Here is a 24640-nt window from a genome sequence, read left to right on the forward strand (position 1 = left end):
ACATCTACAAGCTCACAACGCATCTCGATGCAACGTGTTGTGAGCTTGTCGATCGGCTAGTTTCGCTACTCGTCGTACAACAAATGATATAGGGCTTTACGATTCAAGTCCCATATCCTTCATCGTATGACAAATTGTGAAAATAACAAAGTGGGTTGGTCGGTCGGGTTCCATGTTGCATGAAGACATACAGAACATTTCTCTCTGTCAGATCCTTCTTTGACCTTGTCCTACTTCTCCTCTGCTCTGCTCTCCTCCACACAGATACTTCATGAGCACAGAGAACTCGCCTCAACAGAGACATCTCTACAGGTAACATTACATCGTTGCTGTCGGGGAAGAAACCGCTTAACTCCATTTTTTCAACTTTTTGTGTTTTTTTTTTTTTTTATCCCGCGATTTTTGTAACCCATTTTTTTCACCCGGTGCCAATTTCCTAAGTGATCCTGGGCGCTACACTAGCCCTACACCAGTCCCCCACAGCCTAGGGAGGCCAGGGCCGAGCTCATGCTTCCTTCAATGCATGAGAGCCAACTGACCTTCTTGTCACCTGACAGGGGGGAGTTTCCCTGGTAGGACGTAGCGCGAGGAACACGTTATTCCAACCAGTTCCCTTCCCCTCCATCAGGCGCCCCGGCTGTCATGGGGGAGGCGGTATAGCGACCAGGATTACTACATGTTTTTGTGAGGGTATTAACTACCCTAGGAGACACGGGGAGAACATGCAAACTCCACACAGAGTAGGCCCTTTCGCCAACCCCACCTAGGGTATGGGCGCTGATGACGCAGAGGAGAAGACACGCCCCCAGCGCCCACAGCGTCCCCGGCGGGAATCGAACCCAGGACCTTCTAGCTGTGAGGCGAGAGCGCTACCGACTGTGCCACCGTGCCCCATGAACACCCTACTTGAGCGTCACACAAAAGCATCAAAAGTAGCAGATCTACAGTTCTCGCCGCGTTTCGAGCTTGTAGATCTGCTACTTTTGATGTTTTTGAATTTGTAATCCTAAAAAGTAACTGTTCTGGACATGGACATATGAGGTCCCCCCCCCCCCCCCCCCGACAGAGACGATATGTTGTTTCCTATCGCCGTTGTCGGGTGTCCAAAACGGTGTTTCAATGGATCCAATGTAGCTATTATTTAGTCACACGCTCTTGTTGATAATTTATCATTTTTTAAATGAAAAAAAAAAAAGTATCTCCAAGCTCACAACACGTCACACTTGTTGTGAGGTTGTAGATCGGCAGTTTTTGCTACTTCTGTGTGACACTACATCAGTGTAGCATGGCATTTAGTGTAGCATGGCATTTTTTTAAAAGTTTTTTATATATATATAGGGACTTCGTATAGGGATGTCGTTCACCTAAACGTGAATACCACAAAAAAAATCATAGATAGTAAAAGACAAAGGGACTCGGCTGTATAATATATGCAAGGAGCTTAAAGCAGAAACCATCGCATGTCAACAAGTTGAAGAATGCTTGGGTTCTCTGTAGCATCTGGAAGATGTTTCATTTCATTGCTCATTAGAGCTATCTTTGCCTAACACTGTCATATGAAAAATATGGCATTCATTCATGAATAAAAACAAACTTAAAAAGACGATATAAACTGTCTGAGAGGAGGGGATGTTACCTCGACTTAAATAGGACCTACACACATGGGTGTCAAATGGCTTTTCTCTGGTACTCATCGCCACCACATGAAAGGTGAACTTATGTTATTGTTACAGCTCTGTGTGTTTTGAAGGATCATGTAGACCTGTGCAGATCAATAGTTAGAATATGACACTGTTGTTGATGCAATTTGTCACTTCTTTAGCCCCACTAGAGGCAAGGTTCAAACCACATTAACCCTGATGGCCCTTGGGTACATTTTCAAACCTTTTTCAAAAGTAAATAAAATGGCTGATCTACACGCTCACAACACGTCGCAGCTATTTTCACTATTAGTCAGGTTCACTAAGTTTTACGACAAAGTGGTGCTGTATTAGGGCTATGATGATTTAAGGATGGTGGTCAGCATGCCCATCTCTCCCTCCAGCACTTGGTTTCCAAAGGGAGCTGGCTGGATTGCCATGGACATTTTGGCCATTTTGGCCATTTTAGGCTAAACCTTCCACTTGCACACAGACAGCATCAAAATGTATTGGGTAGCCTACTTGCTGTGCCGTGTGCTGTCTGTGCTCGAGTGACTGGTAATACTCGTATATACTACTGATAGAGTGAAGTGAAGACTAACCAAAACCAAGACCAAAAAGCACATTTGAACGAGGCCTTTGAGAGGGCAAGGGTGCTCCATGCCGTCCACACTGTGTCTGATGCACCTCCCAACCATTGTGTTGATCTTGACAGAACATTTTGATTTAGTCTCAGTCATAGTCTTTTGAATACAATTCCATTTAGTTTCAGTCATATTTTAGTCATATGAAATGTTTTAGTTTTAGTCTAGTTTCAGTCGACTAAATATCATAAGATTATAGTCGACTAAATCTACAGTTGATTTAGTCGACTAAAATTTATCTTGGCGGTGCCTTGATGGCGTCGTAATGGCTGATTTTACACTTGCTGAAAATAGCAGATCTACAAGCTCACACCGCGTTGCAGCGTTGTGAGCTCCCGAGCGCAACCAAACATAAAATGACTTCGTCTTTTAGTTCCACTGGATCTCCTCTCCACTAGTCACTATAGTCACAATTGTCAATACATTTAGTCTTAGTTTTAGTCATCATAGCTTAGTTTTTATTTAGTTTTTATTTCGTTTTGGTCAGTGAAACAAGGTAGTCGACCAACATTTTTTCGTCATAGTTTTAGTCATAATCAACACAGCTCCCAACTGTACATTGAAATAGCGCGTGCATCAGTATACTGTATGTATGTTGTGTGCAGTATGTGTTCTAGCTTGTATCCTCTGTACACCCCCCCCCCCCCTTTATTCTGACAGTGTGCTGACCCTGGGCCAGTTTCCACGGCAGTGTGTGACCTGTGTGCTGAGTGAGGAGTGCACCTTCTTCCACGCCGATGTCAGCGCCAGTGGCGAGCACGCCATGTTGCACTGTAAAGGTATGGAGCATACACTGCAGGTCTCAGACTAAACTGATAGACAGACAGACAGACAGACAGACAGACAGACAGACAGACAGAAGCCCACATGCCAAAAAGGTTGATGCTGCCATTAACCCATTATTTAAGACGGGAACATTTTAGATTTCTATTCAAAATAAGCAGATCTACAAGCTCATGAGCTTGTAGATCTGGCGTAGAAATGTAAAAGAAAATTGCAGATCTACAAGCTCATAGCGCGGCACTCGGTGCCGCGCTATGAGCTTGTATATCTGCTATTTTTGAGAGAAAATGACACGTTCCCGGTCTTAACACATTGCGTGCCAATCGCTTAGATCTACGTGAACCTAAATAATTGGGCAGCGTGCCAGTCGCGTAGATCTACGCGAAGTGGTCTTTATTTATTTTTTCTCGCAGGTTCACATTTCATTGTAGGCCTCCCTCGCAGTGACACATTTCATTGTAACACACCCGGAAACGGAAATATCCGTATCCGTAGATTTTCGTTCCCACCCGCCTCCGCTCTAAATCTTCCCCTAATCCTCCATTATTTTTTCTCCTCGCTGATCGCTGTTTTAACATAAACCGCGACTACTTCAAAATGGACGATCGCCGATTGAAACGGTCTTCTCTGGGCCACTCACACAGCTACCCTGTGTGTCTGCAAACAGTTTAACGCGCGATCTTAAGGTATTTAGCGAGGTCTGTGGCGACGTGAAAAAAAAAAAAAAAAATCGCTGGCACTGGTGAGTACATCATGATATTAAACTCTGGCGTGGAATGTGTTAATGGGTTAACAACGCTCTCGGGATCATAACTGGTTGCCTGAAGCCCCACCCCTGTGTTTTACCTGCCAGTCTTCACGGGAATTACCCCGGCCGGGCCTCCGACTACCCTCGCTCTAGCAAGGAAAGCATGAATGGCATAGAACAGACTGAAGGTCCCGCCACCCCCATACAACAAGGCGGCAACAAGAGATGCTCAGTTCTATCCCTGAGGACCCTGTCTACAAACGCATAGCTAGCGGCATCCTGGAAGCAGGAGTGTGGGAGTCAGCTGGACCTAGCTAGGGCTGTCAGCATTATGACATTTTACTTGACGATTAACCGATTGACTGCCAGAATTATTTCAGATTTTTAGCTGTTGCCTGCCAGAGATTTTTCATTGAAAAAGCAAAAAGTACTCAGGAGCCGAGATACAGAATTTTTAAGTTTTAAGTTAACAAGGAAGTGGATAGGAGTCTAGATCTTCGAAAAATCATATCTCCTTGGTCTTTGGGTCAATTTTTTTTTCTTCTAAAAACGCATATATGCGTTATTGGCAGGCAATATTAATTGTCTCTCAAATAATTGTGATTAACGATTTAATTGTGTTTCTGTCGTTGAACATTATCGGAACATTATGAATAAAAAGTACGTTTCTGTTTGGCTTTTAGCCTTCGTAAAGAAAAGTTGCACAGGGCAGATATGACAACATAACACATATTTAATTACTTTATTCTTATAAATAAACATTAATAGTGGAAATAGCAGATCTACAAGCTCAAAACGCGTCGCTTTGCGATGCGTTTTGAGCTTGTAGATCTGCTTTTTTCCACTATTTTAGTTATTTATTGAAAGTACATGGAACATTTTTAACATGGAAATGATTACGACGATTATGACTAGTATGCAAAAAAACAATTGCGACTATCCTCCTATAATTTGACAAACCTCTGTAGTGCATGGGTGCATGGTGTCGTGGTGGTGAGGCCAACATTGTTCTGCCCGGTTCTCCTCAGTGGATGGAGCAATTGATCTGAATTTGCACACAGCCATTGACCCTTACCATGTGCGCCTAACAGTGGAGCCCGTTTTCCGATTACACACAATGTCAGCTGTTTATTAGTGTTTTTGTGTTCGCTGGCTTCCGGGTTGCCAGATCATATGCGCATATCCCCCCACGGGTATGGTCTAGTCTCAAATAATTGCGATTAGGCGATTATGTAATAATTGTGACAGGCCTAGCTGGACCCACACGTTGCCGTCGCTACATCTGGGACCCAGGAGACGGCGTCAAAGGAGAAGATCTGCCACGTCGGGCAATTGAACCGCCTGTGTAGTACTGCATGGGGTTGGCTGGTAAAAGAAAAAATCGATGATGAAGAAGTGGGGCCTGGCAGACAGCACAGCAGGCAAGCGTGCATGGGGAGCTTCATGAGCAGACTGCCGATCACATAATCACCACCTGTCCCGTGTGTAGACCACCATCGGAGGCCGGCCTCTTTGATGTGAGACCTGAGGGCGTGGCTGCACGACACTAAGCTGGATATCTGATGATGATACACGAAAGAAAAAGACAGACAGACAAAGACAGTAGTAGTACAGTCAGTAAATTAAACACCGACATGAACTGTGCGTGTGCGTGTGCGTGTGTGTGTGTGTGTGTGTGTGTGTGTGTGTGTGTGTACATTTGATCACAGCCTGGAAGAGGCATTCCTTACCAAGGTGCTTAACACTTGCATGACTAAGCTATCAATATGACCGATTTTGAGAATTTAAAGTGGATTATCTTCTCTCATGAAGCTCTGAGAAAGTTCCCCTTTCATGACTTTTCCTAAATATTTGTTTCAAATCATCTCCGTTTTTTTTTTCTTCTGAAACGTATTATAAATATGAAATATATACCATATATACCATCCCAGCCGTTATATTTTGGCTAAATTGACCGCTCTCCCCCTCTCTCCCCCAGGCAACACCTCTAGACCCCCCGCAGAGCGGCCCGTAGACGAGCAGACTCAGAGTCAATGTTGCCATGTCTGCTTATTATAAGCGACTTTGGGCTTGTTTTTCACGTCTTTCTATTATTTTTATTATTATTATTATTATAATTATATATATATATAATTACATTATAATGGTAATAATAATATAGCTGCCCACGTGTTTTGTGCACAGTTTGCACACTGGGTTGTTTACAAGTTACTATAGTTCGCTTGCTGCTACTAGATTTATAGCAGCATTAAACATTTTTTATTAGGTCTTAGGTATTAGGTGCAAATTAGCCTCGGCTATAAACCCCATAATACAATGCAATGTTTTCCTTCATTTTGTGTTGTTTGTTTAATTCTGGACTTTGACTGACCTGTAACGAAGTAGCTACTAAATTGCACACATTTACATTATTCAAGGGTGGATTTCAGTGCATTCCTCTGTAATGGCCGAAAGATTGGAACCTTTGTAGTAGTGTTATTTATGGAAGATGTCCTAACAGGTGCTAACGGTCCTCATGATGACATATAGGAGACACACAGAAAGGCACAATGTATGCAGTAACATTTTCATAGACCTGCCTGCTTATTTCTCTCTCAAAATTTGGCGACTCATTTTCGACTTTCCCTTTCACTGCAAAGCGGTGGAAAAAGATTGGATCTACAAGCATACAGCTTGTCACGCAGCAACTGTTTTATGCATGAAGATCAGATATTTTGCGCAGGATTGAGCACATTTGTGAGCAGGCCTGGTGTTTCAGGCATCAACTCACGAGTTGAAAAACAGTAGAAACTGGCTAAATAACTTTTTTTTGGCTCTGATCTGATCAGCAGAAAGGATTATTCATTCATTTTCCTCCGTGTGTTTGATGACCCCCCCCCATTTTGAGCTATACCAACCTTTCAGCTAAACAGGCCGCTCGTTTCTATGGAAGTATTCCACAACGTGTAGCTAGGCATAGCCTTGTTAGCTCGTTGTGGCGAGTGTCTTGCCTGAACAGCTACACGACGTCGTGACGTCTTTGTTGAACTGCAACATGGCGTTTGCACTTTCTTCATCGACATAAACGTTCAGATTTCAAATGTAAAGTGCTTAACGCATGGCCACGGATGTTACAATTATGTACGGGCCCACATAAATACACGTATCTTCCGTATTGTTCAATAAAAAGCATTTTAATCCGATCGGTGGCCATTTTATCCATTTGCTTTCAACTACGCGACCGCATCGGTTGGGAGGCGTATTGCACTCTTGATACATTATAACTATGAAAAAATGGCTGCCGATCGGATTGAAATGCTTTTTATTGAACAATGCTGAAGATACGGGTACTTATACCCACCCGAAGTGAATTGTAACATGTGTGGCCATGGGGTAAGCACTTTATATTTGACATCTGAACGTTTATGTAGATGTACAGGCTGTAAATGAACAAAGTGCAAACGCCATGTTGCAGTTCAACAAAGACGTCACGACGTCGTGTAGCTGCTTATTTGCCGTGGTGGGAAGTAACTAAGTACATTTACTCAAGTACTGTACTTAAGCTCACAACGCGTCGCATCGCGACGTACATTGGCTATTTGAAAATTGCCGATCTACAAGCATGCATTGTGAGCTTGTAGATCTGCTATTTTCAAATAAATTAACGTTAACGAAATCAACACTGCATGGAAGTAAAAATGAGATCCCCACATACACAAATCACAAATCATGATGACATATAGGAGACAGATAGAAATACACACTAGCCTACTGCCTACACTTTCATAGACCTGCCTGCTTATTTCTCTCTCAAAATTTGGCAACCCATTTTCAACTCTCAGTTTTTTAGAAGACAATGGAACCCCCCACTGTTTGGGGGAGAAAGTGTGAACTAGTCTGGAGAACAGAGGGAGACAGTGGCCAATAGGATAGCCTGATTTGGGGATCAAAATGATCTTTTTTCAGGCTTGGTAGAGGAGAATGAAACCTCAGTCATGCGAGTGTTAAGTACCAACGTCTTGAGGATGCTATCATGCAGCTTGGTTACAAATGTAAACTGCTTGTGTTCATATTTGGAAGCCTCGGTAATGTCCATAAATCAGTTGTGAGAGGCCTGCAGATTGCAGGAATGCCCAAGCCAAAAGCTAAGGCATATTTGGCAAAATTCTGTTCAATGTCTGTGATAATTGGCAGTCGCCATATATGGAGGAGGCGATGCTTCCTGTACCCGTGATCTGTATTCTGAAATACTTGTCGTTGAGTTTTTTCCAAGCTTGTGCATCTACCATTGTTTGTGTTCAAGAATTTATTGTTAAAATGTGAACGCAAATAAAGATGTTAAGTGTGTGTGTGTGTGTGTGTGTGTGTGTGTGTGTGCGTGTGCGTGCGTGTGTGCGTGCGTGTGTTCTCACCAGGTCCTGGAGTCCCCGCCGTGCTGCTGGTGAATTTGAATGACCTCAGCTGTAAGTCATTTTATATTCATCTCATCTCAACTTCAGATTGAATACATTTTGTTTGTGCGTCTCTGTGTGTGCGTGTATGCCCGCTAGGGCATTCACCGAATAGCCGAATATTCGAATATTCGAATATCAAACCGACTATTCGACTATCAAACCACTATTAAATAATTCGGAAAAAAAATAAATAATTGCTGTGAGCTCTGGTGTGACGTCAACTCGCATTCCTTGAGTCGAGTCATCAATGCCATTGGGAAAGAAAAAAAAAACTTTTTTTAAATTTTTTTATTATTTTATTTTTTATAATCAAACCGAATAATCGACTATTCATCTTTTGGGTCGAATAATTCGAATACCATAAATCACTATTCGTTAATGCCCTAATGCCCGCCACGAGTGAATGACAAACGCGTGTGTTCTTTCAATCTCTTTTTAATCTCCGTTAAAAAAACAAAACATAAGTAGCTTGTCCCAGATAAACCGTGTCATCCCTTTCTACACAAAGCATCCGCCAGCTGTGAGGTCTGAAAGAGATTCTTTCAACCAACACGGATGTTTTTTTGTTTGTTTGCTTTTTACCACCTTTTTCTCCCCAATTTAGTCGTTATGCCAATTGATTCCTCCCCACACACATTTCTGTGCCGTCACTGCCTACCGTATCCTGCTGACTCACCTACCAGTGAGGAGCCCCCACCGGGAGGATGTAGAGCCTTCGTCCTACTCCTCCCGCCCAACACTCCCTGCTCGTTTCACGCTGTTTCACAAATCGCACATTAACCCATTAAGACCTGAAGCCGATTCTACAAATGTCTTCTAAATCCCAACAGTATTCTGAAAAAAAACGTATGTTACTATATCAGTGGTTCTCAAAACTTTTTCATGTCAAGGACCCCCAAAATTATATGTATTTGGCTGCCGACCCCCATCTCAAAATATGTTGTTCCAGGGACCCCCCAGAAGCAAATATTTGAGTAAAATATTTTGCTTTAAAACAATATTCAAAGATTTGCACACATTTTAACGATTTTTCAAAAATAGCAGATCTACAAGCTCATAGCGCGGCACTCGGTGCCGCGCTATGAGCTTGTATATCTGCTATTTTTGAATAGCCAAAGTGTAAAATAATGCTTTTTAGCTCAAATAAAAAAGAGACAGAGGTGCGTTCCCGGTCTTAATGGGTTACAAAACAAAACAAATTTCAGTCGTGAGAAATTATTCTTGCTTTAATCCATGCCTACTGCTTTGGAAAGCAATTCTGATAGCGTTCCAATATGATGTACCACCACCCTTAAGTCTCTGCATTGGTTCTGGAATGAATTGAACCCTTTCCACTTTTAGACCTATTCATTGAATTCAGATCATGTCACCGGATGTATCGGTGGGTGGGGATCAATTCAATTAAATTGTATTAAAGTGTCAAATCACAACCAGTTGTCTCAACACACTTGACATACATGTAGAGCAGAGACCCGACATTGTCCCACCCTGAGCAAGCACTTTTCTTTTGACAGTGGCAACGAAACTCCCCTTTAACTGGAAGAAACGCCAGGCAGACCCAGCAAATACAAGTAGCAATAACTAATCATATTAATAATGGTAATAATATAATATAGTACAGGGGTTCTCCAACTTTTTTATACCACAACCCCATATTATGAGGGTTTTTTTTTGGTGACCCCATCACCCATTAACACATTCCATGCCAGAGTTTAATCTCATAATGTACTCACCAGTGCCAGCGTTTTATTGTTGTTTTTTTGTTTTTTTCATGTCGCCACAGACCTCGCTAAATAAGTTAAAAGTGCGCGTTCATTTGGTTCTAAACACACAGCGGATCCGTGAGAAACGGCCAGCGAAAACAGTTTCCAAATGCGAGCCGCCATCTTGTAGATACAGCCGATCAACGGTAAACAGTGATCAGCGAGGAGAAAAACAACAACCGAGAAAATCGAGTTTTAAACAGGATCCCAGACAGGAAGCGGATACGATCGAAAAAACCGGAACCCGAATAATTCCGTTTCCGACCGGAAGCCGGAAACGGAAATGGATCAAAAAAATTCGGAAAGTGCACCTGGGGCAATTTCAATGGGAATCGGCGGTTCGCGTAGATCTACGCGACTGGCACGCTGCGGCTTTAAATAGGTTCGCGTAGATCTACGCGACTGGCATTCAATGTGTTAATGTTTGATAGTATATAATGGTATAGTATAAGAATGTTAAGATAGTATACAGTATGCAAGGGATAATTGTCGTTGTTGAAAAATAACCCGAAGGTGGTTATTTAAAAAAAAAAAAATTACCCAAAAGTAACCACAAAACAAAGTATTTCCTTGCTTACGGCAATGAAAGTATTCCATAAGTGTTGCGCTGGCCGGACACGGTCGCCTCGGAAAACAAGGAAGTTTGGTTGATTAAATAGAATACATTTTTGGTTACTGCGTCGTCTATTTCTCGCGTCGAATGTTTTCAAAAACATTCTTGAGAGCAACGTTTAGTTGTAAATGACAAACCGGTGTGTTGGTTTACATGGTTGTCGTGTTGGATACAGCATGGTCCGCAGTCACACTCTTGATCTGCAGCTGAGGGTCCGTAAAAACAGTCCCCGTTCGTCTGGCGATGCATGCAAGACTATATGCACTGTAAAACGGTTGGCAGTAACGTGAACTATACCTGATTTGTGGGTTAAACATGCACGGTCCTTTGAATGCACATTCCCAAACTTGAATCTGTTGTTTCTGTTGTGTTTCTGTGTTCTATTCATCTTGTGCTCTGTCACTGACGTTCTTGTTGCTCTGCAGCGTACTTCATCTTGGAGGACAACCTGCCTGTGAGGTCAGCACTGGAGAGCAAGAGGACCGTGCAAAGTCAAACCATCACTATTACTACTGAGCACTTTGGTAAGAAGATACTGTATCTACTGTGTGTGTGTGTGTGTGTGTGTGTGTGTGTGTGTGTGTGTGTGTGTGTGTGTGTGTGTGTGTGTGTGTGTGTGTGTGTGTGTGTGTGTGTGTGTGTGTGTGTGTGTGTGTGTGTGTGTGTGTGTGTGTGTGTGTGTGTGTGTGTGTGTGTGCAAGAGAGACAGAGGGAAGGTGTGTGTGTGTGTGCGCAATAGAGACAGAGGGAAGGTGTGTGTGTGTGTGTGTGTGCAAGAGAGACAGAGGGAAGGTGTGTGTGTGTGTGTGTGCGCAAGAGAGACAGAGGGAAGGTGTGTGTGTGTGCGCAAGAGAGACAGAGAGAAGGTGTGTGTGTGCAGCACGAGAAACAGAGAGGTGTGTGTGTGCACGAGAAACAGAGAGGTGTGTGTGTGTGTGCACGAGAAACAGAGAGGTGTGTGTGTGTGCACGAGAAACAGAGAGGTGTGTGTGTGTGCACGAGAAACAGAGAGGTGTGTGTGTGTGCACGAGAAACAGAGAGGTGTGTGTGTGTGCAAGAGAGACGGAGAGAAAGATTGAGAGTATAACAGAGGCAGTGCACAAAATGACAGCTTGCATGTGTGTGTGTGTGTGTGTGTGTGTGTGTGTGTGTGTGTGTGTGTGCGTGTGTGTGTGTATGCATTCACTTTCTGTTCACCTTCAACTAAAGTGTCTATCCATCCATCTCTCTCTTACTTCATTTGCTCCAATTTTGTCTATTTATAGCTCTTATTGTCTTAGTTTCTGTTTCTCTCTGAGGCCCCTTTTTCTCAGAACTGGTCCCGTTCTAGATCCTTGGAACCTTGGTGCTTTCATGGAACCGGCCGCAAACCGGCTTGCGTTTCCACCTGTTTTAAGCAGAAACATTGTAATTGAGCATAACTGAATGGTTAGAGAGCCTGCCTGGGGAGCAGGAGTCCCCAGTTGCCCCCAGGTTCAATTCCAGGCCTGGCCAGCAATGTGTAGAATATGACCGGTCAAAGACAGTGTCCAATTCACGGTGGAAATTCAGTCAGTTCCAGTTTCCCTTTTATTTTATATTTTTTAATGATGATTTTTCACTTGCTTTTTCCATTGTTTATATCCCATAGTTATGCATCATCCAACCTGTAGAATAGTGACACGCCCACTTTGGTTCCCAGTTAAAGTAATTTTTTGGGGGGGTTCCAGTTCTGAACCAACTTTTAGGGTTCTGAACCAATTCATCTTCAGTGGAAACACTCGGAACTGGTTCACAATTAGGCGGGAAAAAAGAATGGAACCTGTTTAACCCCAGTGGAAAAGGGGCCTCTCTCTCTCTCTCTCTCTCTCTCTCTCGATCTTGCTCTCTCGCTCTTGCTCTCTCGCTCTCTCTCTCCCCCTCTCTCTCCCTCTTCTATCTTCTCTCTCCCCCCCTCTCTCTCTGCATGCAGCTAACCTCTCTTCCTCCTCCTCCTCCTCCTCCTCCTCCTCTTCTCTCAGAGCTGCCTCTGAAGCTGACCTATCCTGCTGACTTCTCTGACTCCAGGCTGTATGGTCTGCTGCTCGTCATGTAAGCCTCTTTGTCCTCTTTCTTCGCTGTGTTTATGGAAATGTAGCCATCTTGGGAATCCTTGGAAAATTTGAGTCAAAGGCCGATGTAATGGCAGCCATTGATCATTATATGGGCATGAACGGACGCTACGCAGCGCGTATGCAGAGGTGTAAAGTAACTAAGTACATTTACTCAAGTACTTTACTTAAAATTTGTCCTATATATTACTCTGTGTCACGGCGATTTGAACCGACGGCAGGCGTGTATAGTAGCCTCAGAGGCGAGAGGCGTGTCTAGTACCATAGCTTGGGAGGACGACACCGCCCGTTCAGAGTATGGGAAAGTATCCCCATTGGCTTGAAGGACAGCCAATGATCGAAAACATGCCGAGAAAGACTAGTGCTGAGTCTCTTTGTAGACCCGCATTGCATGCTGGTAAAAATAGCAAAAGTAGCAAATCTTAAAGCTCAAAAGCTTGTAGATCTGCTGTTGATGCTTTTGTGTGACGCTGTGGTATGATCAAGTAGGGCACTAGTTTACGAAATAAAAACAAGTTGAAATATGGAGATAAGAGGTTTCTGGCCGACAAGGCAGTCCACCAGATTATGAGCTTCAGTCCCTGGACTCACTGAGCAGCTCCTGAAACCACATGACAGTATCGATACTTTTACTCAAGTAAGAAATGTGAGTGATTTTTCCACCCCTGAGGGCCGCAAACCTCTAGTACAGTGGTTCGTGGTCCTTTGGGGGGGGGGGGGGGGGGTTACCAGGGGGTCCCCAGCTAAATTAGTTAACATAGCGTCACAATAATTAAAAAAACACACCCAGTGTGAAGTGAGCGGTGCTATTTATGAGTTATTAATTTCCTCATGCATCTCGGTAGCCAATCACAGCACGTCCTGCGAAGTGACGTGCTTAAATTGTTTACATTATTATTAATTTCATCACGCGTCTCGCTAGCCAATCACAGCGCGTCTGCGAAGTTTGAAGTTAATTTCATCATGTGTCTCGCTAGCCAATCACAGCACCTCCTGCAAAGCTTAGCCTATGGGCGTGTTTTCCACAGCATGGCGTCACAGCGAAAGACACATTTTCACGACGGAAAGAAAAACTTTCACCACGGATGGGTCCTAAACCCTCTTATAGGAGCGGTTGCACCGCTCAAAAAGCGATTTTTTTTTTTACTCAAATTCTTCTGGGGCTCCCTGGCACAAAACATTTACAGATGGGGGTCCTCGGCCAAATATATCAATATATCAATATATCAATCAATATATCAATTTAGGGGTCCTTGGCATGAAAAAGGTTGAAAACCACTGCTCTAGTAATAAAAAAAGGAATGGTTTTCAGCTGACGGCATCGATATATAACTGTGTGTCTATTGCACAGTGTATTAGAGCCATCACTGTACAGCAGTCAAAGTGATGGTGTCACCAGCACAGACTTTTGACTGGATCACGCAACACTTCACAAGGTCTTTCTAAATTTATTCAGCCCTCCCTGCCCTCTCTCATCACCCTCTCTCACCTTCCTACTTTTCCCCTCTCTCCTTCTCTCTTCATTTGTCTCTGCCCTTCTCCCTCCCCCCTGTCTTGTCTCTCTCTCCCCCTCTGTTATTGCTTCTGCCTTTCTCACTCCTCTCATATCTATCTGTCTCTTTTTCTCTGTAGTGCTGCTTCTGTCTGTATTCCCCTCTTGTCTTGCATCCTCTTTTTGCCAACTCTCCGCACTACTATATGTCTCTTGTCTGTATCTCTCTGTCTCTGTCTCTTTTCCCCCCACAATCTGTTTATTTAAGTTTTCAAGTTTACAAAGTTTACAAGAAAGACAGTGTTGAAAGTGATCAAAACTATGTAAATGGTAAATGGTGCATTTATATAGCGCTTTGATCCAAAGCGCTTTACATAGATTGTGCATTACATTCACACACACTTTCACACACGGATGGCGGAGGAAACCATGCAGGGCACCAACCTGCTCATCGTGAGCAATTAGGGGTTCAGTGTCTTGCTCAAGGACACTTCGACACTAACTCTGGGGGAGCCTGGGATCTTTCTTTCTTTTCTTTCTTTTTCCTTTATTTATTCAGGGAAACCCATTGAGAGCAAGCTCTCTTTTTCAAGGACGCCATGATAACAAACATTTGAATCACATTACAATGTCACAACTTTGACAATAAAGCAAAAAATAAAAGCAGAAGCATAAAACCACATTAAAATAATCGCAAAAGGCGATGAATCAGACAATACAGTGAGGACATGGATAACAACACAGAGATTTAAAATCAGATGCAAATAAACAGTGTTCCATGAAACAGGTACAGTCACTATGTAGTGTGTCCTCAAGAAGCACCCTGAATGTCTCTATTGAGACCAATCGCACCAGTTTCAGAGAGTCCTGAAGTTTGTTACATTTGTGTGGAGCATAATACATGAATGCAGTTTTTCCATGTTCACTGCTCTTACGTGGACTGGTATATCTAATGTGTGTTTGTGAACGTGTTGAGTGACCAGTAACCTTTGGTTCCAAAAGCGAGGTTAGGTATAAAGGAAGTTTACCACACAAGGCCTTATAAATAAATAACATACAATGTTGCTCTCTACGAACTGCGAGAGATGGCCAACCCACTTTATCATATAAAATACAGTGATGGGTGAGATAATCATCACCAGTAATAAAACGCAAAGCACTGTGGTAGACTGCATCCAGAGGCTTCAGTGTGGAGAGTGAAGCATGCATATACAGTGTATCCCCATAATCAAATACAGACATTATTACAGATTGAACAATAGTCTTTCTGCTGGTAAAAGAAAAACAGGACCTGTTTCTGTAAAGGAAGCCAATTTGACCTCTACATTTTTTGATTAGGTTCTCCACATGAATCTTAAATGAGAGTTTGGCATCTAGCCAAATGCTGAGGTATTTATAAGATGTGACCAGCTCAATTTGTTCGCCTTTAACTCTCTCAGTGCCAAGAGTATTTTCATAAAGTACTCCCCCAGTGCCAGCAATTAGCGTTTTTTTTTTGTTGTAATTTTTCATTCAAATAAATGATCTGATTGGGTTTTTAAACCCATAATACAGTTCTACCAGTAGAGAGCAAATCGACACATTGATGACCTCGCTGGCTCACTCGCCCCCTCCCAAACAGGCTCACGTCACATCCGGTCATAACCGGATGTTGACATTTTCGACAATCGTTGATCGGGCTAAATTACGGGAAAAAAATGAGAACCGGAAACGGAATCTGCGTCATGAAACCGGAACCCAATGAGTCTGAAGGAGTCAGGAAGCGAAGGTGATCATGAAAAATAAACAGAATAGCGCGACCACAGTCAAAAGTAAAAACTCGGGATTTCTCGTGCTGGCACGGAGGGTACTCGGGAAAAACTCGGGATATCTCGGGGCGTGGCACTGAGAGAGTTAAGAGTGTAAATACCAGTAAAGGGATTTATATTTGGAGACCTAGTAAATACCACGATGACCTGGGATCGAACTGGGAACCTTGCGGTTTCCAGTTCACTCTACCCCTGAGCCACTGCCGCCCCTGAGCCTGTCTGTCTGTCTGTCGTGTGTGTCTCTCTCTCTCTGATGTTTATTTCTGGTTTTATGTACAGGACAAAAAGGTAGACTGATAATAAAGTCACACCTCTGCAAGCAAAGTTGGCAATTTATTTAAGTATAGGGAAGACAAAATGGAACAAAACATTTTGAGATGGGGGTGTGTGGCCAAATACATATAATTTTGGGTGGTCCTTGACATGAAAGCGTTCGAGCACCACTGATATAGAAACGTTTTTCAGAATACTGTTGGGATTTAGAGGACATTTGTAAATCGGCTTCAGGTCTTAACTCATTCACTGCCTCTGACGTAATTGACGTAATTTTTTTCAACTACCAAACCTGCCTCTGACGTAATTGACGTAATTTTGCAAAAGCATTTTTTAAAACAAGATCTCAACGTCCTTCATCTCTCGCAGTGACACATTTCATTGTAGCACACCCGGATACGGAAATACGTCATATCAAAGATTTTCACTGCCGCCCACTTCCTGTTTGGGTTCCGACTTCAAACGCCATTTTCTCGGCTTTGCATTTCTCTGCCGTGGAACACTGTTTCGCATCGCTGTTTTTGAAACTGCTACTACTTTAAAATGGAATGTCGCCGATTGAAAATGTCTTCTCTGGGCCACTCACACAACTACCCTGTGTGTCTACAAACAGTTGAACATGCGATCATAAGGGATTTAGCGAGGTCTGTGGCGAGGTGGAAAAAGTAAGTGAGTTTTCCGTTCACATGGCCATACATTATGTTTAACGCTGGGCTGGAGGAGAAGGGCTCCGCCCGATCGGAATGTTTGTTGTCTGAGCGACGTGCACGACTCGCCTGTGTGTTTAGAAAAACGACTGGACTTGCGATCATAATGGGAAAACAATTGTGAATTTTTAAACATTTTTATAAAAAACACTAAATCGCTGGCAGTGGGCAAACACAGCCAGAAAGGAGTCTGGCAGGGAATGAGTTAATGGAATAAATGAGTGGTAAAAAATCTCCCTCTCTCCCCCCCCCCCTCTCTCTCTCTCTCTCTCTGACAGTGGCAGCGCTCCAGGAGGTCAGACGGTGTCAGAGCAGTGCATGCTGGGATGGGACTGGGTCCTGGTGGACTCTGAGCAGGTCATCGTGGCGCGTCTGGACGGCAGGGGCTCCGGGTTCAGAGGTGAAAGGTCAGTGACCACTGACCAGAGCTCCACGGAGTTATTTCTTTTTTTCCCTTCAGATCAGAGAGAACTAGTGTTTTTAGTTTTTTTTTTTTTTTTTACAATTCCACCGGCGGCGATGAAGGAGTGATTTATAATTCATAACGTGGGTTCTTTCTGCGAAGCATTCCGCCTCAAACTTAACCCATTAAGACCGGGAACGCATCTCTGTCATTTTAGATTTCTTTGGCTATTCGAAAATAGCAGATATACAAGCTCTATTTCAAAGATTTGTGAACATCAAAGATTTGTGAGAATCTTTGAATATACTGTATATAAATATAAATATATTTTTTTTTAAATATATTTTTGGGGGCTTTTTATGCATTTATTTTAGAGAGGGAGAGGGAAAGGGGAGAGAGATGGGAGGGGGGGGGGGGGGTGACACGCAGCAAAGGTCGTCGGGAACGGGAGTCGAACCCGCGACACGCTGTCAGGCTGGCATTGCAGCCTAGGGTGCCTGGACCGTCACGCTACGGCCCAGGCCTGAATACATATTTTTTTAAGCGGACGTTTTAACTCAAATCTTTACTTCTGGGGGATTCTACTCTGGGTGGGGAGGAACTTGAACTTGTCCCAGAGTTCAAGTACCTCGGAGTCATACTAGACTCAACCCTAACTTTTAACCCATTAACACATCGACCGCCAGAGGTTAATCTCATAATGTACTCACCAGTGCCAAGGTGTTTTTGTTGTTTTTTTGTTTTTTTCATGTCGCCATAGATCTTGTTAAAATCCTTAAGATTGAGCTCTACACGGTCTGTTTACATCCGCGAGATCTCCCTGTATCTCCCAGTGAAGATCGCGTGTCAAACGGGGCATCCATGTTTGAGTTAGAGCGGATTACGTTAAACAGTGAAATGCGAGGAGAAAAAACTACAGGAAGAGAATTGAGTTTCAGTTTCGTCTGTAGAATGGGAGCGGGCGTGATCGTGAAAACCGGATCCCAAATAATTCTATTTCCTGTCATCAAACCGGAAACGGAAGTGGATCAAAAAAATTCCGAAAGTGCACCCGGACCGCGCATGCGCGAAAAGACCGCAGCCCGTAGGACTACGGGCTCGGCGCTTAACCGTTGGATTTAACGGCCCGTAGAACTACGGGCCCGGCGGTAAATGTGTTAAGACCTGAGGCGATTCTTTAAAAAATTCTAAATCCTAACATTTTTTGGGAAAAAAATCTAAACATTTTTTTTTCAGGATTTTTCAAAAATAGCAGATCTACAAGCTCGTAGCGCGGCACTCGGTGCCGCGCTATGAGCTTGTATATCTGCTATTTTTGAATAGCCAAAGACATCTAAAGTGACACAGATGCGTTCCAGGTATCAATGGGTTAAAAAACATGTGAAGAAAGTCACAAATACGATTAAATTCAACCTTCAAAATTTTAAACAAATTAGACCCTTCCTGACAGTTTTAGCTGCCAGATCGTATCTTCACTGTATGATCCTATCACACATTGAGTACTGTTTTACAAACTGGTCTTGCACAGGCGTGACGATCCTAAAACCCATCGAACAGCTCTACAAAAGTGCGCTCAAGGTGTTTGACAGGAAGCCTCACTCTTATCATCATTGTAACATACTCAGGAGGCTCAATTTTTTTAGCTTTCGACAATTTCAAAAAGTTCAAACAGGTTGGGGTCATATACAAGACCTTACATGGTCTGTGCCCGCCCCCCCTAAGGGAATTGAACCATATGGTTGCTTGAAAACCAAAGCTGCAACCATTTGTGATCATATTTTAGGTTTTTTAGGCTATGTGATGTAATGTAATTGTATTTCACCGTTTGTCTGTTTTCTGATGTTATTGTTTTTCTGTCTTTATGTTTTGTGTGAGGACTGCGGATGAAAATTAGCATCTTTGCTAAATCCGGTGTATTTACGTTCATGTGACGTTCATTAATATGCTCTGTCCTGTCTAAATAAACAAATAAAGTAAGTAAAAGTACAAATGTCTTCTAAACAGTTTAACAGTTTTTTGAATGTTGCAATAATATCAGTGGTCCTCAAACTTTTTTCATGTCAAGGACCCCCAAAATGATACGTATTCGGCCGCGGACCCCCATCTCAAAATATGTTGTTAAATTCGCTTGAAAAAATATATATATATATTCAAAGATTTGCACAAATTTTCACGATTTTTCAAAAATAGTAGATATACAAGCTCGTAGAGCTGTGAACTTGTATATCTGCTATTTTAGAATAGCCAAAGAAATCAAAAATGACTCGGATGCGTTCCCGGTCTTAATGGGTTAAACCAGAGAAAAAGGAGCAAAGCGAAATAAAGATTTCTAGACGGCGAGTGAAGACACTGCAGAATTAAACATCCACAATGTTTCTCAACATCAGGTCCGGGGACCTCCCTCTAGGGGTCCAAATGGACCTTTACGGGTCTGTAACTCTGAGAGTTTACACATTAGGAGGTTTGAATATATATATTAAATATTGAGGACGAATTATACATTATAATACATTGTTTTTATGGTTGTTTATATCTAGTACTTATATGATACATTATGATCAGTCGTGTAAAGTAACTAAGTACGTTTACTCAAGTATTTTGAGGTGTTTTTACTCTACTAGAGTATTTAGAACATTAGCATGAACTCCTCACAGCGCAGTATAAATACTGGTGTGTTCTCTGCTCTGACAGGCTGCTGCATCAACTCCATCACAGACTGGGAACTGTGGACGTTCAGGACCAGATAGCAGCCTTGCAGTATGAACGCACGCGCACACACACACACACACACACACACACACACACACACACACACACACACACACACACACTTTAACAATGTATTCATGTCCGCATAAAGGAGAGCATACAAGGACACAAATATTAAAGGTAGAGCTTAAAGGTTACATTCACAAAATCATGGCATAATGTCTTCATCAAGCACATCAAGTCCACAGACGTTGTAAATGCATCTCAAATCTGCACCTACTACATTAACGGTGGTAGTTAACAACGGGTGCGGTTGTTAAGATAAAAACAATATCAGCGTTCACCCACCGGTGTTTTCACCTCCGCACACGCACGTACAGTCGCACACACACACACGCACATGCACCCACGCAGGCACACACATTCAAGAAGGCAAATGCAAACAGACATATAGTGTGCGCACACACGTACACAGACGTAGTGGACCAAGTACAGGCCTCTGGGGGAACAATGGTCATTGGTCAACAAAGTATATCTTTGCTGTCGGGCTGAACCTTTTATCCACTTTTTTTTTTTTGTGTAAATTAACGCCCTACCTGACCATACTACAGCGTCACACAAAAGCATCAAAAGTAGCAGAGCTTGTAGATCTGCTATTTTTCTTCTGATACTTTTGAATTTGAATCGTGAAAAGTGACAGTTTTGGACATACAGTATGAGGTTTCCACCCGACAGAGACGATATAGGGTTTTCGTGGGTTAATTGGAGAAATCCTTCCTTGTATTTCTAAGTGAATGTGAAACATTATCAGAGTCTCTTTCTCCCACAATGCACCATAAATCAGTGGTTCTCAAAGTGGGGTCCGGGGGACCCACAGGGGTCCTTTGAGGAGTAGCCGTGGCTATTTAAAAATAGCAGATATACAAGCTCACAGCGCGTCACTTCGTGCCGCGCTGCAAGCTTGTATATCTGCTTTTTTTTTAAACAAAAGGGAAAATCTTGAAAAGCGTTTAAAAAATGTAGAATGATTTTGCACTTTTAAAACACGAATCTTCTCTTCTGGGGGTCCGCGGCCAAATACATATCAGTTTGGGGGTCCTCGGCACGAAAAGGTTTGAAGAACTACCTCCATAAATAGAGAGGTTACAGTATCAACAGAGATAAACAGTACAAGGACAACAGGACCTTACATTCTACACCAGGGGGCACATGACAACCTGTTGTGTTGTGTACACTATATATATATACAGTACAGTACACAGAGTTGTAAAGTAACTAAGTACATTTACTCAAGTACTGTACTTAACTCATTCAGTGTCATTGACGTCGCCGACGTCACGTTTTTCATAAGCCCAGAGTGCCAATGACGTCGCCGACGTCATAAAAAAAATAATTAAAAAAGATAGACAATTTTTTATTTTCAGAACCCAAGATATGATGATTTGAAGATTTGCTGCTCCATTCACTTCTTGTTTAACTTCTTACTGAAAAAGGCTGTATCCCGGCTCCTAAGCACTTTTTTTTTTTACAATGTATTTTTGGCCTTGGCACAGGGGTGATAAAGCCAGAAATAAGTTTGGCACTGAATGAGTTAAGTACAATATTGAGGTATTTTTGCTTTACTTCAGTATTTCCAATTTTCAATACTTTCACTTCTACTCCACTACATCTCAGAGGCAAATATTGTACTTTTACTCCACTACAATTATTAGAAAACTTTAGTTACTTTGCAGATATAAATTATTACATTATAAAACATACATTAACCACTTCAGCCCTATTTTATACACAGGCTATTTGAAAATAGCAGATCTACAAGCTCACAACGCATCTCATCGCGACGGGTTGTGAGCTTGTAGATCTGCCATTTTCAAACATTTTAGTACTTTTACTTTTGGTACTTTAAGTACATTTTGATGCCAATATTTTGGTACTTTTACTCAAGTGAATTTTTTATTGAGGACTTTTACTTGTAACAGAGTACTTCTACGTTTCAGTATTGATACTTTTACTTAAGTAAAACATTTGAGTACTTTTTCCACCACTGCAAGGACAACAGGACCTTACATTCGACACCAGGAGGCTCATGGCAACCTGTTGTGTACACTATATATATACATATACAGTACAGTACAATATATCACCCTCCTCTTATAGTGTATTCATAGATTATGACCCAGTTGAGCATGAATGTCAGGCCATCATTTATCACAGTGGTTCTCAAAGTGGGGTCCGCGGACCCCCCAGGGGTCCTTGGGAGGGTTGTTTCCAGGGGGTCCCCAGCTGAATTAGTTAATATAGCATCACAATCCTTTTAACCACTTTATCCATATTTTTTGATTTAGAATTTTATAACACAAATCTTCTCCTCTGGGGGTCCGTGGCACACAACATTTTCAGATGGGGGTCCACGACCAAATACATATTTTTGGGGGTCCTTGACAATTACCACTGATTTATCACATACCCACAGCCTTATTTATTCACAAAGGCAACAAGAAAACAGCATTTAACAACACTTTAATTGAATAATAATGATTAATATTACTGGCAAAGAGGAAGTGTCCCAGTGAATGAAATGGTACGGTTAAGTCCCACTCGGATTTCCCCAACAGTGTGGAGAGGGAGTTGGCTGAGTTGGGGAGGGAGTCTGTCGGGTGTAAACCTCATTATGTCCAAAACAGTTACTTTTTCACGATTCAAATTCACAAATGGCATAAAACTCCTATGTCCAACTAACACAAAATGTTAGTTGGACATAGGAGGTTAGTTAGTTTTAGTTAGTTAGTTTATTTATTTCGGTCATGATTTCTTTTTACAACAAAACATTTGAACATACAGTACAACTTAGTCAACATGATGACTATTTGGATATATATTTCCACCCGACAGAGACGATATACAGCATTCATCCCCTTATTCAATCGTATTACAATGTTTTCCCCATTGTGTTGCAGGTATCTGGTGAAGCTGCCGTATATTGACCGCTCACGTATAGGAGTCTATGGACAGGTAATCTCTCAAGAACAGATTCTGCACTGCGTTGGAATCTGTCGGGGAGGTTCGTCATAACGTGTGCGCATTGGCTACAAGTGGGCGTGCCTTCAGATCAGGAAGCAGGCCGCGCTTTACCCAATCAAATGTAGTGGGCGGGATTCACATGTCCGTCGATCTTTCCCCCTCGAAACAAACCCAAACTAATTTAACAATAGCGTCCGCGGAGCAGACAAAACCACGGAAAGATATTCACATTTTAACTTACTTACTTTCATCATAGAAACAAGTGGGCTTATAACCAAACGATCCATGTTCTCTGGGAGAAGTGGTGTTAGTGTTCCGTGTAGAAATATTGTTAGTGGGAATGAAAACATAGTGGCACCACCGGAAGTGAAAGCTGAAGGCAGACCTAAACCCCGGTTTCCTTGCGCACTGGTGTTACGTTTTCTTCCCCCCAGAGCCAACAGACATAGAACAAACGGCAGAGGTCGCTGTTTTTCATTTTCAGTTGGATCTGGGTTCCCAGATTGATGGACAGGTACATTTAACACTCTGTCCCTTCTGTCAAGCTGCTTTGACATCCTTTGCACTCAAACTCTTCAACACAACTGGCTGCGTTCTCTATTGTGATGTCACTTGACAGCGCACATCTTCCTTTATTTACTATTGATGTAGGTTTGTTTGTTTTTGACCACTGACCAATCCTGCAAACTTTGAAAGCCAATCTTAGCCAATCAGGATGTAATATGAAAAGATCTGTCTTGATCACGTGACAATATAATGTGTACCAATATGCGTGATGTTTGTACAAAATATTTAGGAGTAATATCAAATGTGTTTTGTTTGCAAAAACAGCCTCCTGGTGACCCTATAACAGGGCAAACAGGCCGATGTGAAACATTTGGGGCAGAGGTTCTGCTCTGTCCTCCAGGAAGTGTGCGTGCACAGTTTATCGTAGAACATTGTCTTGGCCACACCTTTGGCCTGGCGGAGACGACCAGTAAACAAACAAAGACTTCTAAACAAATGTTTGTGGTGATGCTAACTGCTAAGTCAACAGCACGCGGTCTGAGTGTTCAGAGCGGTCTCTGTGCAGGGATACGGAGGCTACGTGAGTCTGATGATGATGAAGTCAACGGAGAGGTTGATCCGCTGTGTGGCGGCCCAGGCTCCTGTCATCGACTGGACACTGTATGGTGAGTGAACCAGCCTGTGACCAAACACTGTCATTATTACACTCAGTGGTGGAAAAAGTACTTAAATTCTTTACTTAAAGGGATACTTCACTTTCACATAAAATAAACATTAAAAATAAATATTTAAAAAAAATGAAAGAAGTTATGGCAAAATAAAGGCCCCCTCACACATTAGTAGGACACTCTAATGCGTGAGGGGGCCGTGATTTTTCCATTACTTTTTTCATTTATTTTTAATATATTTTTTAAATGTTTATTTTATGTGAAAGTGAAGTATCCCTTTAAGTAAAAGTACCAATACTGCAATATAAAAATACTCTGTTACAAGTAAAAATCCAAAA

At 42.4% G+C, this 24640-nt stretch overlaps 1 protein-coding gene across 1 annotated transcript in view; it reads left to right on the forward strand.

The window, feature by feature from the left end:
* LOC308080294 (inactive dipeptidyl peptidase 10-like) overlaps nucleotides 1-24640 on the forward strand; it is a gene marked incomplete at both ends in the record, with an annotated part of 115615 nt that overhangs the window by 71590 nt on the left and 19385 nt on the right. Inside the window, 8 exons of the mRNA XM_080422090.1 lie at nucleotides 265-312; nucleotides 2945-3063; nucleotides 11050-11148; nucleotides 12625-12694; nucleotides 17273-17401; nucleotides 20089-20154; nucleotides 23064-23118; nucleotides 24200-24299. Of these exons, the coding sequence (XP_080278216.1) occupies nucleotides 265-312; nucleotides 2945-3063; nucleotides 11050-11148; nucleotides 12625-12694; nucleotides 17273-17401; nucleotides 20089-20154; nucleotides 23064-23118; nucleotides 24200-24299 (686 nt within the window). The remainder of the gene's footprint in view (nucleotides 1-264; nucleotides 313-2944; nucleotides 3064-11049; nucleotides 11149-12624; nucleotides 12695-17272; nucleotides 17402-20088; nucleotides 20155-23063; nucleotides 23119-24199; nucleotides 24300-24640) is intronic.

This window comes from Gymnoscopelus braueri (genome assembly GCF_963280865.1).
Source record: "Gymnoscopelus braueri genome assembly, chromosome: 24".
NCBI lineage: Eukaryota > Metazoa > Chordata > Actinopteri > Myctophiformes > Myctophidae > Gymnoscopelus > Gymnoscopelus braueri.